The sequence below is a fragment of the Ranitomeya imitator genome, chromosome 10 (assembly GCF_032444005.1).
Source record: "Ranitomeya imitator isolate aRanImi1 chromosome 10, aRanImi1.pri, whole genome shotgun sequence".
Taxonomy (NCBI): Eukaryota; Metazoa; Chordata; class Amphibia; order Anura; family Dendrobatidae; genus Ranitomeya; species Ranitomeya imitator.
In genome coordinates this window covers 148409785-148424652 of record NC_091291.1, presented here as the reverse complement: position 1 = coordinate 148424652, position 14868 = coordinate 148409785, and the positions used below count along the sequence as shown (strand labels likewise).

General features: G+C 45.8%; 1 protein-coding gene across 1 annotated transcript in view; it reads right to left on the bottom strand.

The window, feature by feature from the left end:
• Positions 1 to 14868, bottom strand: part of ADAMTS15 (ADAM metallopeptidase with thrombospondin type 1 motif 15) — a 199004-nt gene that overhangs the window by 56227 nt on the left and 127909 nt on the right. Inside the window, exon 3 of the mRNA XM_069743105.1 lies at positions 4276 to 4443. Within this exon, the coding sequence (XP_069599206.1) occupies positions 4276 to 4443 (168 nt within the window). The remainder of the gene's footprint in view (positions 1 to 4275; positions 4444 to 14868) is intronic.

Genomic DNA, 14868 nt, shown 5'->3' with positions numbered 1-14868 from the left:
AACATATACGGTGCCCGGAATACAATCTATACGGTGCCCGGAATACAATCTATACGGTGCCCGGAATACAACATATACGGTGCCCGGAATACAATCTATACGGTGCCCGGAATACAACATATACGGTGCCCGGAATACAATCTATACGGTGCCCGGAATACAACATATACGGTGCCCGGAATACAACATATACGGTGCCCGGAATACAATATATACGGTGCCCGGAATACAACATATACGGTGCCCGGAATACAATCTATACGGTGCCCGGAATACAATATATACGGTGCCCGGAATACAACATACACGGTGCCCGGAATACAACATATACGGTGCCCGGAATACAACATATACGGTGCCCGGAATACAATCTATACGGTGCCCGGAATACAATCTATACGGTGCCCGGAATACAACATATACGGTGCCCGGAATACAACATATACGGTGCCCGGAATACAATCTATACGGTGCCCGGAATACAATCTATACGGTGCCCGGAATACAATCTATACGGTGCCCGGAATACAATCTATACGGTGCCCGGAATACAATCTATACGGTGCCCGGAATACAATCTATACGGTGCCCGGAATACAACATATACGGTGCCCGGAATACAACATATACGGTGCCCGGAATACAATATACACGGTGCCCGGAATACAATCTATACGGTGCCCGGAATACAACATATACGGTGCCCGGAATACAATATACACGGTGCCCGGAATACAATCTATACGGTGCCCGGACTACAACATATACGGTGCCCGGAATACAATCTATACGGTGCCCGGACTACAACATATACGGTGCCCGGAATACAATATATACGGTGCCCGGAATACAATCTATACGGTGCCCGGACTACAACATATACGGTGCCCGGAATACAATCTATACGGTGCCCGGAATACAATCTATACGGTGCCCGGAATACAATATATACGGTGCCCGGAATACAACATACACGGTGCCCGGAATACAACATACACGGTGCCCGGAATACAACATATACGGTGCCCGGAATACAACATATACGGTGCCCGGAATACAACATATACGGTGCCCGGAATACAATCTATACGGTGCCCGGAATACAACATATACGGTGCCCGGAATACAATATATACGGTGCCCGGAATACAATCTATACGGTGCCCGGAATACAACATATACGGTGCCCGGAATACAATATATACGGTGCCCGGAATACAATATATACGGTGCCCGGAATACAACATACACGGTGCCCGGAATACAATCTATACGGTGCCCGGAATACAATCTATACGGTGCCCGGAATACAACATATACGGTGCCCGGAATACAATCTATACGGTGCCCGGAATACAACATATACGGTGCCCGGAATACAATCTATACGGTGCCCGGAATACAATATATACGGTGCCCGGAATACAATATATACGGTGCCCGGAATACAATATATACGGTGCCCGGAATACAACGTATACGGTGCCCGGAATACAATATACACGGTGCCCGGAATACAATCTATACGGTGCCCGGAATACAATCTATACGGTGCCCGGAATACAACATATACGGTGCCCGGAATACAATATATACGGTGCCCGGAATACAATATATACGGTGCCCGGAATACAACATATACGGTGCCCGGAATACAATCTATACGGTGCCCGGAATACAACATATACGGTGCCCGGAATACAATATATACGGTGCCCGGAATACAATCTATACGGTGCCCGGAATACAATATATACGGTGCCCGGAATACAATCTATACGGTGCCCGGAATACAATATATACGGTGCCCGGAATACAACATATACGGTGCCCGGAATACAATATACACGGTGCCCGGAATACAATCTATACGGTGCCCGGAATACAATATATACGGTGCCCGGAATACAATCTATACGGTGCCCGGAATACAATATACACGGTGCCCGGAATACAATATACACGGTGCCCGGAATACAACATATACGGTGCCCGGAATACAACATATACGGTGCCCGGAATACAACATATACGCTGTGATATTCATGACTGATACCGCAGGAGGACGGAGCAGGAGATGTGGCACCAGCTCCGGTGAGTCTCTGTCCCGCAGGTAGGGCCGGCAGCTTTCCTCACTTGCAGTACCTCCTTCCACCTCTCGAACTATCACACATCTACTATATAATTGTCTAAGGGTCACTTCTGTCTGTCTGTCTGTCACGGATATTCATTGGTCGCGGCCTCTGTCTGTCATGGAAATCCAAGTCGCTGATTGGTCGCGGCAAAACAGCCTTGACCAATCAGCGACGGGCACAGTCCGGAAGAAAATGGCCGCTCCTTACTCCCCGCAGTCAGTGCCCGCATACTCCCCTCCAGTCACCGCTCACACAGGGTTAATGCCAGCGGTAACGGACCGCGTTATGCCGCGGGTAACGCATTCCGTTACCGCCGCTATTAACCCTGTGTGTCCTCAACTTTTTACTATTGACGCTGCCTATGCGGCATCAATAGTAAAAAAATGTAATGTTAAAAATAATAATAAAAAAACAAAAAACCTGCTATTCTCACCCTCCGTAGTCCGCCGAGCTGCTCGCGCCGGCCGCCATCTTCCGTTCCCGGCGATGCATTGCGACATTACCCAGAAGACTTAGCAGTCTCGCGAGACCGCGAAGTCATCTGGGTAATTTCGCAATGCATCCTGGGAACAGAAGATGGCGGCAGCCACGCGCGTATCACCGGAGCTTTGGTGGATCCCAGGGCGTGAGTATATAACTATTTTTTATTTTAATTATTTTTTTTTTTACAGGGGTATGGTGCACACACTGCTGTACACTACGTGGGCTGTGTTAGATACTATGTGGGCTGGGCTATATATTACGTGGCCAGTGTTATATACTACATGGCTGGGCAATATGCTACGTGGCTGGGATATATACGTGGCTGGGTAATATACGAATGCATTTTCTAGAATACCCGATGCGTTAGAATTGGGCCACCATCTAGTCTTTTCCATAAATACCGATGACAGAGCGCCACCAGCAGCGGAATCAGTAAGAATTTTGTCTATCCAATGTGAACTTTGCAACCTACAACTTTATAGGAACAGCAGCTACTGCCAACAATTACCTGTAGTATCACATAGGTGCAGCTGCCATTGAGGGGTAGTCTACTGATCTCACTGACACACCTCATGACCCCTAAAATAAAGGAGCCATCACCCCAGTGTCGTGTCGACCCCTAAAATAAAGGAGCCATCACCCCAGTGTCGTGTCGACCCCTAAAATAAAGGAGCCATCACCCCAGTGTCGTGTCGACCCCTAAAATAAAGGAGCCATCACCCCAGTGTCGTGTCGACCCCTAAAATAAAGGAGCCATCACCCCAGTGTCGTGTCGACCCCTAAAATAAAGGAGCCATCACCCCAGTGTCGTGTCGACCCCTAAAATAAAGGAGCCATCACCCCAGTGTCGTGTCGACCCTTAAAATAAAGGAGCCATCACCCCAGTGTCGTGTCGACCCCTAAAATAAAGGAACCATCACCCCAGTGTCGTATCGACCCCTAAAATAAAGGAGCCATCACCCCAGTGTCGTGTCGACCCCTAAAATAAAGGAGCCATCACCCCAGTGTCGTGTCGACCCTTAAAATAAAGGAGCCATCACCCCAGTGTCGTGTCGACCCCTAAAATAAAGGAACCATCACCCCAGTGTCGTGTCGACCCCTAAAATAAAGGAGCCATCACCCCAGTGTCGTGTCGACCCCTAAAATAAAGGAGCCATCACCCCAGTGTCGTGTCACCCCGCAGACTCCACCTGTCAGAACATTAAATCCAGATCTCGTGTTAAGTTTACAAATCCAACCACACGCCAAGAGTAAACTGTTTAAAGAGGCGTCAGAGCCGAGGAGGAGCGCGCACTAAACCATTCAGCTGTGGAAACCATTAGGGACTGGACCCAGCTGTCGGTCCACTTCACAGCCCCGCGTCACCGCCACACCCTGCACAGCACTGCCCTTCCCATACGGCCTCGTACTAACCTCCCCCAGCGAGCAATAGCTGGCAGTAGAAGTATCTGTATGGCAACATGGGCATCATCACACAGGAATGGCTGTCCTGTGGCCCCTGTTATATGGTGGTTGCCGAGGGCTCATAGCGGGTCCTGTACCACCGATATCTATATATATATATAAACATATATGTAGGAGGCTTCAGTCCTGGGGCCCGGAGCAGTCTCCGCTCACCATTCGGTCACTCAGTTATGGAGAATGATGTGATCCTCACCATGCCCACTGTCCAGGAAGTCTGTAATAATGGCAGCGCTGCACCCAGACCATGGATTGGATCGGTCAATTTGGATCAGTGTGGGCGACATCATGTGGTTTTCCTTCAACTTCCCGAACACCTCCTCGCAGGCCTTGACGTTGTCATGTGGCATGTTGAACACGTGACCTATGGAGAGAAGAACGCAGTCAGGAGAGGAGACAGTGAGCCTTTTACAGCTGCCTTATTTATGGCACTGGAAATCTGATGAGATGGGATATTGAGCAATTGTGATTTACTTCCCTCATCCACAAACATGTGTAAAGTATTTGATGAGGAGGAAGGGAGGCTGCAAATCCTGAGAGACCGGAGGAATTCTCTCCATTATTAGGGGATGATCAGTCCACAAATGAAGGACAACAAAGCATAAGTGAAAGAGGAGAAAATGAGCGATCCTTCTCCTCAATAGCTGGGAGGTACCGCCATGGGTACAAGGATAACCCCAAAAATGCAAGGGAAACTCACACAAGCACAGGCGCGACATTCACGCAGAATGTAGAAAACTGGCATACATGTTCAGCATTGATCTTCAGTGACATGTCCATGCACATAACACTATCTCTGCCTCTATTACCCCAGAGCTGCCAATGATGGAGCTGCATCATAACCACAGTCAGGTATCACGGAGGAACCTTTCACCTTAAAATAATAAAATATCTCCAAAACATAGAAATCCCTGATCTTTTTTCTACCCTCAAGACAAACAATTCTGTTCAGCTGTTTCCAAGTAATTTATGCTTCATCTAAGTGACAGCAGGAACCTGGCGGGTATGGCAGCTCCTGCAGAAGTGGTCACTTTCCCAGACGTTAGTGTGGCATTGTTTGGCAAGTGAGCAATTCAAAAGCATCTGCCAGATAAATCCTTTTGGATTTTGTGTTTGGCCTTCTATAGAAGAGGAGAAATAGAATGAAGAAAATAAATTGAGGATGCATATGTGGAGGTGGTTTTGATTACTCTAGGTGGATATTCATGATGTGAGTCCTTCACTTTTTACCCATGTGTAGTAGTATCCTGTTCATGACGTAGTCACAACCATGCACTTCCAACTCATCACTGGGATACACTATATTGGATGAGGGAAGACTAGAAAAATCAAGAAAAAAGTGAAATAGGTTCAGTCTTCTGTAGGATCACTGCACCTGTAACTCGTACATTGGAACATCTGTGTTGTTATGTACGTGACCAGTCAGCACATTATTATTCATTTTCCTTACTCTGTCTTATTAAAGGGAACCTGTCACCTGAATTTGGCGGGACTGGTTTTGGGTCATATGGGCGGAGTTTTCGGGTGTTCGATTCACCCTTTCCTTACCCGCTGGCTGCAATATTGGATTGAAGTTCATTCTCTGTCCTCCGTAGTACATACAATATTACCTGGTGCAGACATGTACTATGGAGGACAGAGAATGAACTTCAATCCAATATTGCAGCCAGCGGGTAAGGAAAGGGTGAATCAAACACCCGAAAACTCCGCCCATATGACCCAAAACCAGTCCCGCCAAATTCAGGTGACAGAGTCCCTTTAATATTACTTATGTTTCATTCCGCCCTCTTCTGATTTAATGGAGGTGGAGAGATCTGCACATTCACATAGAAATATTAGTTCTTGGCTTGCAAATATGGAACCCTATATTTGTGTTTTGTTAACTAGTGACCATGCATCAGGGGTGTGGATAGGCCCCATGACGGGACCTTATATCCATTAGTGAAGACCCTCACTAAATGTCAATGGCTATAAGATGCAGAATCCATGCACCTAGAAATCCCTGTATAAATCCCGTAGAGACTGGTTACCACATGGCACAGTGCTCCCGGGCCTCATGGCGGCCCTCTATGGTTGTGCTGTACTGAGTAACACCACAGGTTTGATGGAGAGGCCACTGACACACTTTTCTGAGTGCAGATGTAAACTATCTAGTGAAGTGTTTATAAAGAATAAATTCTTGCAGATCAGAATACAAGAATTACTAAGAGCCATAATGGCAGCAGATGAGAAGGAATGGAGGTGTCTCTGTATTTGTGAGGTGCTACAGAGTTCCTTCACCTTCAGCTGGGACTCGGTTATTTTCCATGTGTAGGACAAGGCGGCATCACTCCATGGCCTGCGGATCCCAGCAGGAAGGCTCCAGAACTCCTGACATTATCGACGTCCATCCCCCACACACAGACACACACACAGGGCAGAGATTTTCCTGTTGCTGAATACAGCACATCATTTTTTGTACAAGACTGGTGCAATTAACATTCATTGTGCACAAGGGAAACTCTTCACCCCCTCAAGTCACCGTGTGTAGATGCATCTCATCTGGAGTCGGATTTGCACGTTTGGATGTTGAAATTTGCCTCCCCTTAAACTGATGGAGATGTCAAGACTATGGCCTGTGGCTCAGTGGTTAGCACTGTACAATATACAGGGCAGCATAATAGTTCAGTGGTTAGCATTGTACTATATATTGTATACTATATATTGTTTAAGATTATTGTACTTGTTTTTATTATGTATACCCCTCCTCACATGTAAAGCGCCATGGAAAAAATGGTGCTATAATAAATAATAATATATATAAGGATGCTTGATGGTTTAGTGGTTAGCACTGTACAATATGCAGGGCAGTACAATGGCTCAGTGGTTAGCACTGTACTATACACAGGGATGCACGATGGCTCAGTGGTTAGCACTGTACAATATGCAGGGATGCACGATGGCTCAGTGGTTAGCACTATACAATATATAGGGATGCATGATGGCTCAGTGGTTAGCACTGTACAATATATAGGGATGCATGATGGCTCAGTGGTTAGCACTGTACAATATGCAGGGCAGTGCAATGGCTCAGTGGTTAGCACTGTACTATATAGGGATGCACAATGGCTCAGTGGTTAGCACTGTACTATACACAGGGATGCACGATGGCTCAGGGGTTAGCACTGTACAATATATAGGGATGCATGATGGCTCAGTGGTTAGCACTGTACAATATATAGGGATGCATGATGGCTCAGTGGTTAGCACTATACTATATATAGGGATGCATGATGGCTCAGTGGTTAGCACTGTACTATATAGGGATGCACGATAGCTCAGTGGTTAGCACTGTACAATATGCAGGGCAGTGCAATGGCTCAGTGGTTAGCACTGTACTATATAGGGATGCACAATGGCTCAGTGGTTAGCACTGTACTATACACAGGGATGCACGATGGCTCAGGGGTTAGCACTGTACAATATATAGGGATGCATGATGGCTCAGTGGTTAGCACTGTACTATATAGGGATGCACGATGGCTCAGGGGTTAGCACTGTACAATATATAGGGATGCATGATGGCTCAGTGGTTAGCACTGTACTATATAGGGATGCACGATGGCTCAGTGGTTAGCACTGTACAATATATAGGGATGCATGATGGCTCAGTGGTTAGCACTATACTATATATAGGGATGCATGATGGCTCAGTGGTTAGCACTGTACTATATATAGGGATGCATGATGGCTCAGTGGTTAGCACTATACTATATATAGGGATGCATGATGGCTCAGTGGTTAGCACTATACTATATATAGGGATGCATGATGGCTCAGTGGTTAGCACTGTACTATATAGGGATGCACGATAGCTCAGTGGTTAGCACTGTACAATATGCAGGGCAGTACAATGGCTCAGAGGTTAGCACTGTACTATATAGGGATGCCCGATAGCTCAGTGGTTAGCACTGTACTATATATGGATGCCCGATGGCTCAGTGATTAGCACTGTACAATATGCTGGGCAGCACAATGGCTCAGTGGTTAGCACTGTACTATATAGGGATGCACGATAGCTCAGTGGTTAGCACTGTACAATATGCAGGGCAGTGCAATGGCTCAGTGGTTAGCACTGTACTATATAGGGATGCACAATGGCTCAGTGGTTAGCACTGTACTATACACAGGGATGCACGATGGCTCAGGGGTTAGCACTGTACAATATATAGGGATGCATGATGGCTCAGTGGTTAGCACTGTACTATATAGGGATGCACGATGGCTCAGGGGTTAGCACTGTACAATATATAGGGATGCATGATGGCTCAGTGGTTAGCACTGTACTATATAGGGATGCACGATGGCTCAGTGGTTAGCACTGTACAATATATAGGGATGCATGATGGCTCAGTGGTTAGCACTATACTATATATAGGGATGCATGATGGCTCAGTGGTTAGCACTGTACTATATATAGGGATGCATGATGGCTCAGTGGTTAGCACTATACTATATATAGGGATGCATGATGGCTCAGTGGTTAGCACTATACTATATATAGGGATGCATGATGGCTCAGTGGTTAGCACTGTACTATATAGGGATGCACGATAGCTCAGTGGTTAGCACTGTACAATATGCAGGGCAGTACAATGGCTCAGAGGTTAGCACTGTACTATATAGGGATGCCCGATAGCTCAGTGGTTAGCACTGTACTATATAGGGATGCCCGATGGCTCAGTGGTTAGCACTGTACAATATGCTGGGCAGCACAATGGCTCAGTGGTTAGCACTGTACTATATGGGGATGCACGATGGCTCAGTGGTTAGCACTGTACAATATGCTGGGCAGTACAATGGCTCAGAGGTTAGCACTGTACTATATAGGGATGCCCGATGGCTCAGTGGTTAGCACTGTACAATATGCTGGGCAGCACAATGGCTCAGTGGTTAGCACTGTACTATATGGGGATGCACGATGGCTCAGTGGTTAGCACTGTACAATATGCTGGGCAGTACAATGGCTCAGAGGTTAGCACTGTACTATATAGGGATGCCCGATAGCTCAGTGGTTAGCACTGTACTATATAGGGATGCACGATGGCTCAGTGGTTAGCACTGTACTATATACAGGGATGCACGATGGCTCAGTGGCTAGCACTGTACAATATGCTGGGCAGCACAATGGCTCAGTGGTTAGCACTGTACTATATGGGGATGCCCGATAGCTCAGTGGTTAGCACTGTACTATATAGGGATGTGCGATAGCTCAGTGGTTAGCATTGTACAATATGCTGGGCAGTACAATGGCTCAGAGGTTAGCACTGTACTATATAGGGATGCACGATAGCTCAGTGGTTAGCATTGTACAATATGCTGGGCAGCACAATGGCTCAGTGGTTAGCACTGTACTATATAGGGATGCACGATAGCTCAGTGGTTAGCACTGTACTATATAGGGATGCACGATAGCTCAGTGGTTAGCACTGTACTATATAGGGATGCCCGATGGCTCAGTGGTTAGCACTGTACAATATGCTGGGCAGCACAATGGCTCAGTGGTTAGCACTGTACTATATGGGGATGCACGATAGCTCAGTGGTTAGCACTGTACAATATGCTGGGCAGTACAATGGCTCAGAGGTTAGCACTGTACTATATAGGGATGCCCGATGGCTCAGTGGTTAGCACTGTACTATATAGGGATGCACGATGGCTCAGGGGTTAGCACTGTACTATATATAGGGATGCACGATGGCTCAGTGGTTAGCACTGTACTATATAGGGATGCACGATGGCTCAGTGGTTAGCACTGTACTATATAGGGATGCACGATGGCTCAGGGGTTAGCACTGTACTATATATAGGGATGCACGATGGCTCAGTGGTTAGCACTGTACAATATGCTGGGCAGCACAATGGCTCAGTGGTTAGCACTGTACTATATAGGGATGCACGATGGCTCAGGGGTTAGCACTGTACTATATATAGGGATGCACGATAGCTCAGTGGTTAGCACTGTACAATATGCTGGGCAGCACAATGGCTCAGTGGTTAGCACTGTACAATATACAGGGATGCACATTGGCTCAGGGGTTAGCACTGTACTATATATAGGGATGCACGATGGCTCAGTGGTTATCACCGTTGCCTTGCAGAGCTGGGATCCTGGGTTAAAATCTCACAATGGACAACATCTACAATGAGTTTGTATCTTCTCTTATTTTCGTGGTTTTCCGGTTTCCTCACACACTACAAAAAATGATAGTGAATGTAGATTGTGAGCCCCGATGGGGCAGTGATGGTGATGAAGCTGTGGAATTAATGGCGCTAATAAGGGAATAATAATGAGCAGCTCAAAACCCCGACTGAAGTTCTCACTGAGATTCTGCAATTTGCATAATTATTCACCCCCTTATAATGACACACAGAAGTCTTAACTTTCCTCCTTACACGAAGCGCAGACCTATATGTTAACACAAGTGACTTTTTACGAAGGTGTGAATCTTTTATATTTAGGCGCTGCACACGATGCACCGCTGATGTGGTCACAGGATCCTTCATTTACAGTCTCCATTTCCAGAAATGTTACGGACCGGACTGGGATTATCTGCCCTGACACAGACACAAGGGTTGGACTCGAGCACTTACAGGTGAAACTAGAAGGTTCCATCCATTATATATAAGGACACATCTGCAGGTTTCCCTCAAACCGTTCCCATCTTAGGTCAATTAGGATTAACATAATTATTAATATTTGCCAAATACCAGAATACTGAGAGAGAGAGAATGTTTTAAGGCATTTTTATTACTTACTACAAAGTCAAAAGTTTCCCTCCATTTCACTAGTATTTGGTGCCATTGCCCTTACACTGAATGACTTGGGTTAGACGTTTGGGATCTCCTTCCACAAGCTTCTCACAATACATGGTCGGAATTTGGGCCCATTCCTCCTGATAAAACTGGTGATCCAGGTCTGTAGGTCGCCTCGCTCGCACCAGCCTTTTCAGCTTTGCCCATAAATTTTCAATAGGATTGAGATCAGGTCTTTGTGATGGCCGCTTCAGAACACTGACGTTGTTATTGCATTCCGTGCAAGCCAGGGTGTGGCCTCTGTGTTTCTGAGCTAGAGATTGTATAGAAGCTTCCCCAGACTGGTGTCTCACTGGTTGGGCCTGGTTCTTTTGTCTGCCCTTATTCACACTGAGGTCAACATTGACACATGGTAAGGTTTTAATCTTAGACAGTGTAGGACCGTCCCGATCAGAGTTACCTTGTCGGCGGTGGGATGGCTTTTATACTATTTTTATCAAGAACAGTATTACTAAAAACTCTATGTTATTTAAAGGAAACTTGTCACCCCCCTCAGGTGTTTGTAACTAAAAGAGCCTCCTTGCGCAGCACTAATGCTGCATTCTGACAAGGTGGCTCTTTTAGTTCGGGTCCCTGGCACTGCTGCAATAATCGCTTTTGAAATTTGTTCCTCATACCGTCAAACCGTCAGTCATGGCCTCTGCGCGCCGGGTGCCACCTCCTCTTCCTTCAGTAGTGTCCCCAGCGCCTGCGCTGTTTTTTTTTTCAGGCATGCGCAGTTGCGCTGCCCTTCGAACTTACAGCGCAGGCACCGGGGACACTACTGAAGGAAGAGGAGGCGGCACCCGGCGCGCAGAGGCCATGAATGACGGTTGTGAGGCGTCTAGATTCGGGGGAAAGTATGCAATGGGATAACAGGTGCACCACTATGATGAAAGTATTCAAAATATATTAATGAATCATTCAGAGTGCTACCAAAATGCATAGAAATGGCATGATAACAACAAGAAAAAAGGGGGGAAAAAGCTATGCATAAAAAAGTGATTCGGGGAACGACCTGCCTCAAAGTGGCTCTTTTAGTTACAAATGCCTTGGGGGTGACAGGTTCCCTTTAAATGCATTTTTTACTTTTTATTTACTTAGTTACAGCAGGGTTTTTGCTCATTTTTCCTCTTGTACGTTTTATATGTTTTATGGTCAATGTGAACATGCGCTTATGAGCTGCATGTGTACCAACTCAAGTGAAGCTTAATTTTTGTGTTTTTTCTTTGTTATCCTAAAGCCACTTTGGTACCATTTTGGCAGTATGCGTCGGGTCATTGTCCATTTGGACCCATTTCTGCCCAAGCTTTATCTTCCTGGCTGATATCTTGAGATGTTGCTGCAGAATTGCCACATAATCTTCTTTTCTCATGCCATCTATTTGGTAAAGTGCAAATGCTGATGAAGCTGCCTCCCCCATGCTTCACAGTAGGGATGGTTTTGTTAGGCTTCCAAGCTTCTCCCTTTTTCCTCCATGTGTACCGATGGTCATGATGCCCAAAAAGTTCAATGTTCGTTTCATCAGACCACAGGACGTCTCCAAAAATTAAGGTCTTCGTTCCTGTGTACATTTGCAAACATTAATCTGGCTTTTTTATGTTCCTTTTGGAGTAATGGCTTCTTCCTGGCAGAGTGGCCTTTCTGCCCATGTTGATACAGTGTTCGTTTCACTGTGGTTGACACAATCTTACCAGCTTCCGCCATCATCTTCACAAGGTCAACCAAAAATGTTCTGGCCTAATAGAGGCACTTCCAGTTATACTAATCCTACAAACACAATGGAAGTAATGCCATAGTAGAAGATTAAAATGTCATTTTATTACACATATACGTACAGTACACAGATAAAAGGGGAAACAATACAAAATAGCTGCCAAACACAGTGTATTGCACTCCAAAGTACCATAAAAAACCCATATAGGAATTATATGCAATCAAAGCTTATTCAGCCCTCTCAAAAAATCAAAATACAGAATATTAATACATCACAATATATAGCTCCAGGGCTGGGTAGATCAATAATAAATACTGCACGTTAGTAAAAATAGTGCACCCAGACCAAAAAAGCAAGCACAAGGCTGCCCTACAACCATACAGGGCAATAATACTGAAAATTAATCCAATTAAGTACAAAATATGTAGTCATAAAAAATCCATAATTCTCTAGTAATTGAGCTCAGTAATATAAGAGTGCACAGTTCATAAATAGAAATAAAGTGCCAAGTGACAAGAAAATGTTTTTTGTATATAAGAGATTCAATTATAAACAAGTGCCCACAGTTAATATAGGCAATAAGAAAGTGCCATGTGCCAGAGATATAGCAGGCAGCCAATACTGATAGTTAATGCATAAGTGCATAGTGCTAACGTAAGTAAAAAATAGAGAAAAGCTAGGAATAGAGGCAATACATAACCTGTGTAAGCAGCACAGAACCCGACGCGCGTTTAGCTTCTTCGTTGGGGAAATGTAGTACCACAATTAGCATATTAGCAAACATCAATAGTCAAAGATAAGCGCACACTGTGTTATATGAAATATCAGCTTACAAGTCACTATTACAGGCTTACCCAAACAAAAGTCTGTTTTCTTCACCCACCAGAAATCAACACTTAAATCCAAAAACCAACATACAGATAAAAAGTCAATTCTTCTTGGTTTGCAAAACATAGTCTTCCGGGTAATTAAGATATAATCTGGTTTCTTCACACAACCCAAAACATCCAAATAACCCTGATCAAAAGTTCACATCCCCTGGTGATTTTGGCCTGATAACATGCACAGAAGTTGACACAAATGGGTTTGAATGGCTACTAAAGGTTACATCCTCACCTGTGACCTGTTTGCTTATAATATGTAACTAATAGAAACGGAGGCACGGATGGTGAAGTGCACATTCATTTACTGAAATGTTCGTGAAACCATGGGACCACTCCCAAGGGGGCATGACTAAGTGAACCCCGGGCTCCCGTAGTAAGACCCCTCAAACAGGCCCAGAATGGAAAGTTTGGGAGACGCAGGGTGCTACCTCCAGTTAGACCCCTGGTACGTGGCAGCTGACTCTGCCGGACTGGCGGGCAGGCAGGTATGGCAAGTAGCAGAGAACCAGGCAGGAGATAAGGGGCACAAGCCGGTAGCGGACGACAGCTGGCATGGAGAGAAGCAGGTGGTGCAGGCTTAGTCCTGGAAGGCATGGGAAAGCACGGTAGGTACTCTGAGGAAACAAACCAGAATTAGTGAGGTGCAAGCAGAGCATAACACGCAGGCACAGGAAACCTGGGAACTAGCAACAGGAAACACTCGTTGCTCAGACACCTCCCTAAGTACGAGACACTCAGCCATTGGCTAAAGCATATCTTTGAAAATGGTGTGCTGTGTCTTTAAGAGACCTCAGTGGCGTGCTAGGAGGCCTGCGGGACGTGTGCAGTGTCCTGGAAGCAGCAGGAGCAGGCAGCGCGGGACATGGGAGGTGAGCCCCAGGAGACCGGTGTCCCCGCCGGGCACCGCACCGAAGCGTCAGCCCCGAGGCAAAAGGCAAGGACTGAGGAGCGGACCTGGAACGAGACGGACGTGCTACATAATCAGTGTGTGTGCATAAAAGCTGAGTGAGTTTCTGGGATCCAGGCAGACTCTTGCATCTTTCATCCAGCCACTGATGTTTCTGGATTGTGAGTCATGGGGTAAGCAAAAGAATTGTCAACGGATCTACGGGAAAAGGTAGTTGAACTGTATAAAACAGGAAAGGGATACAAAAAGATATCCAAGGAATTGATAATGCCAGTCAGCAGCGTTCACACTGTGATTAACAAATGGAAAATCAGGGGCTCTGTAACAAAACCACGGTCAGGTAGACCAACGAAAATATCGTCCACAACTGCCAGGAAAATTGTTCGGGATGCAAAGAAAAACCCACAATTATCATCAGTGGAAATACTGGACTCTCTGAAAACTAGC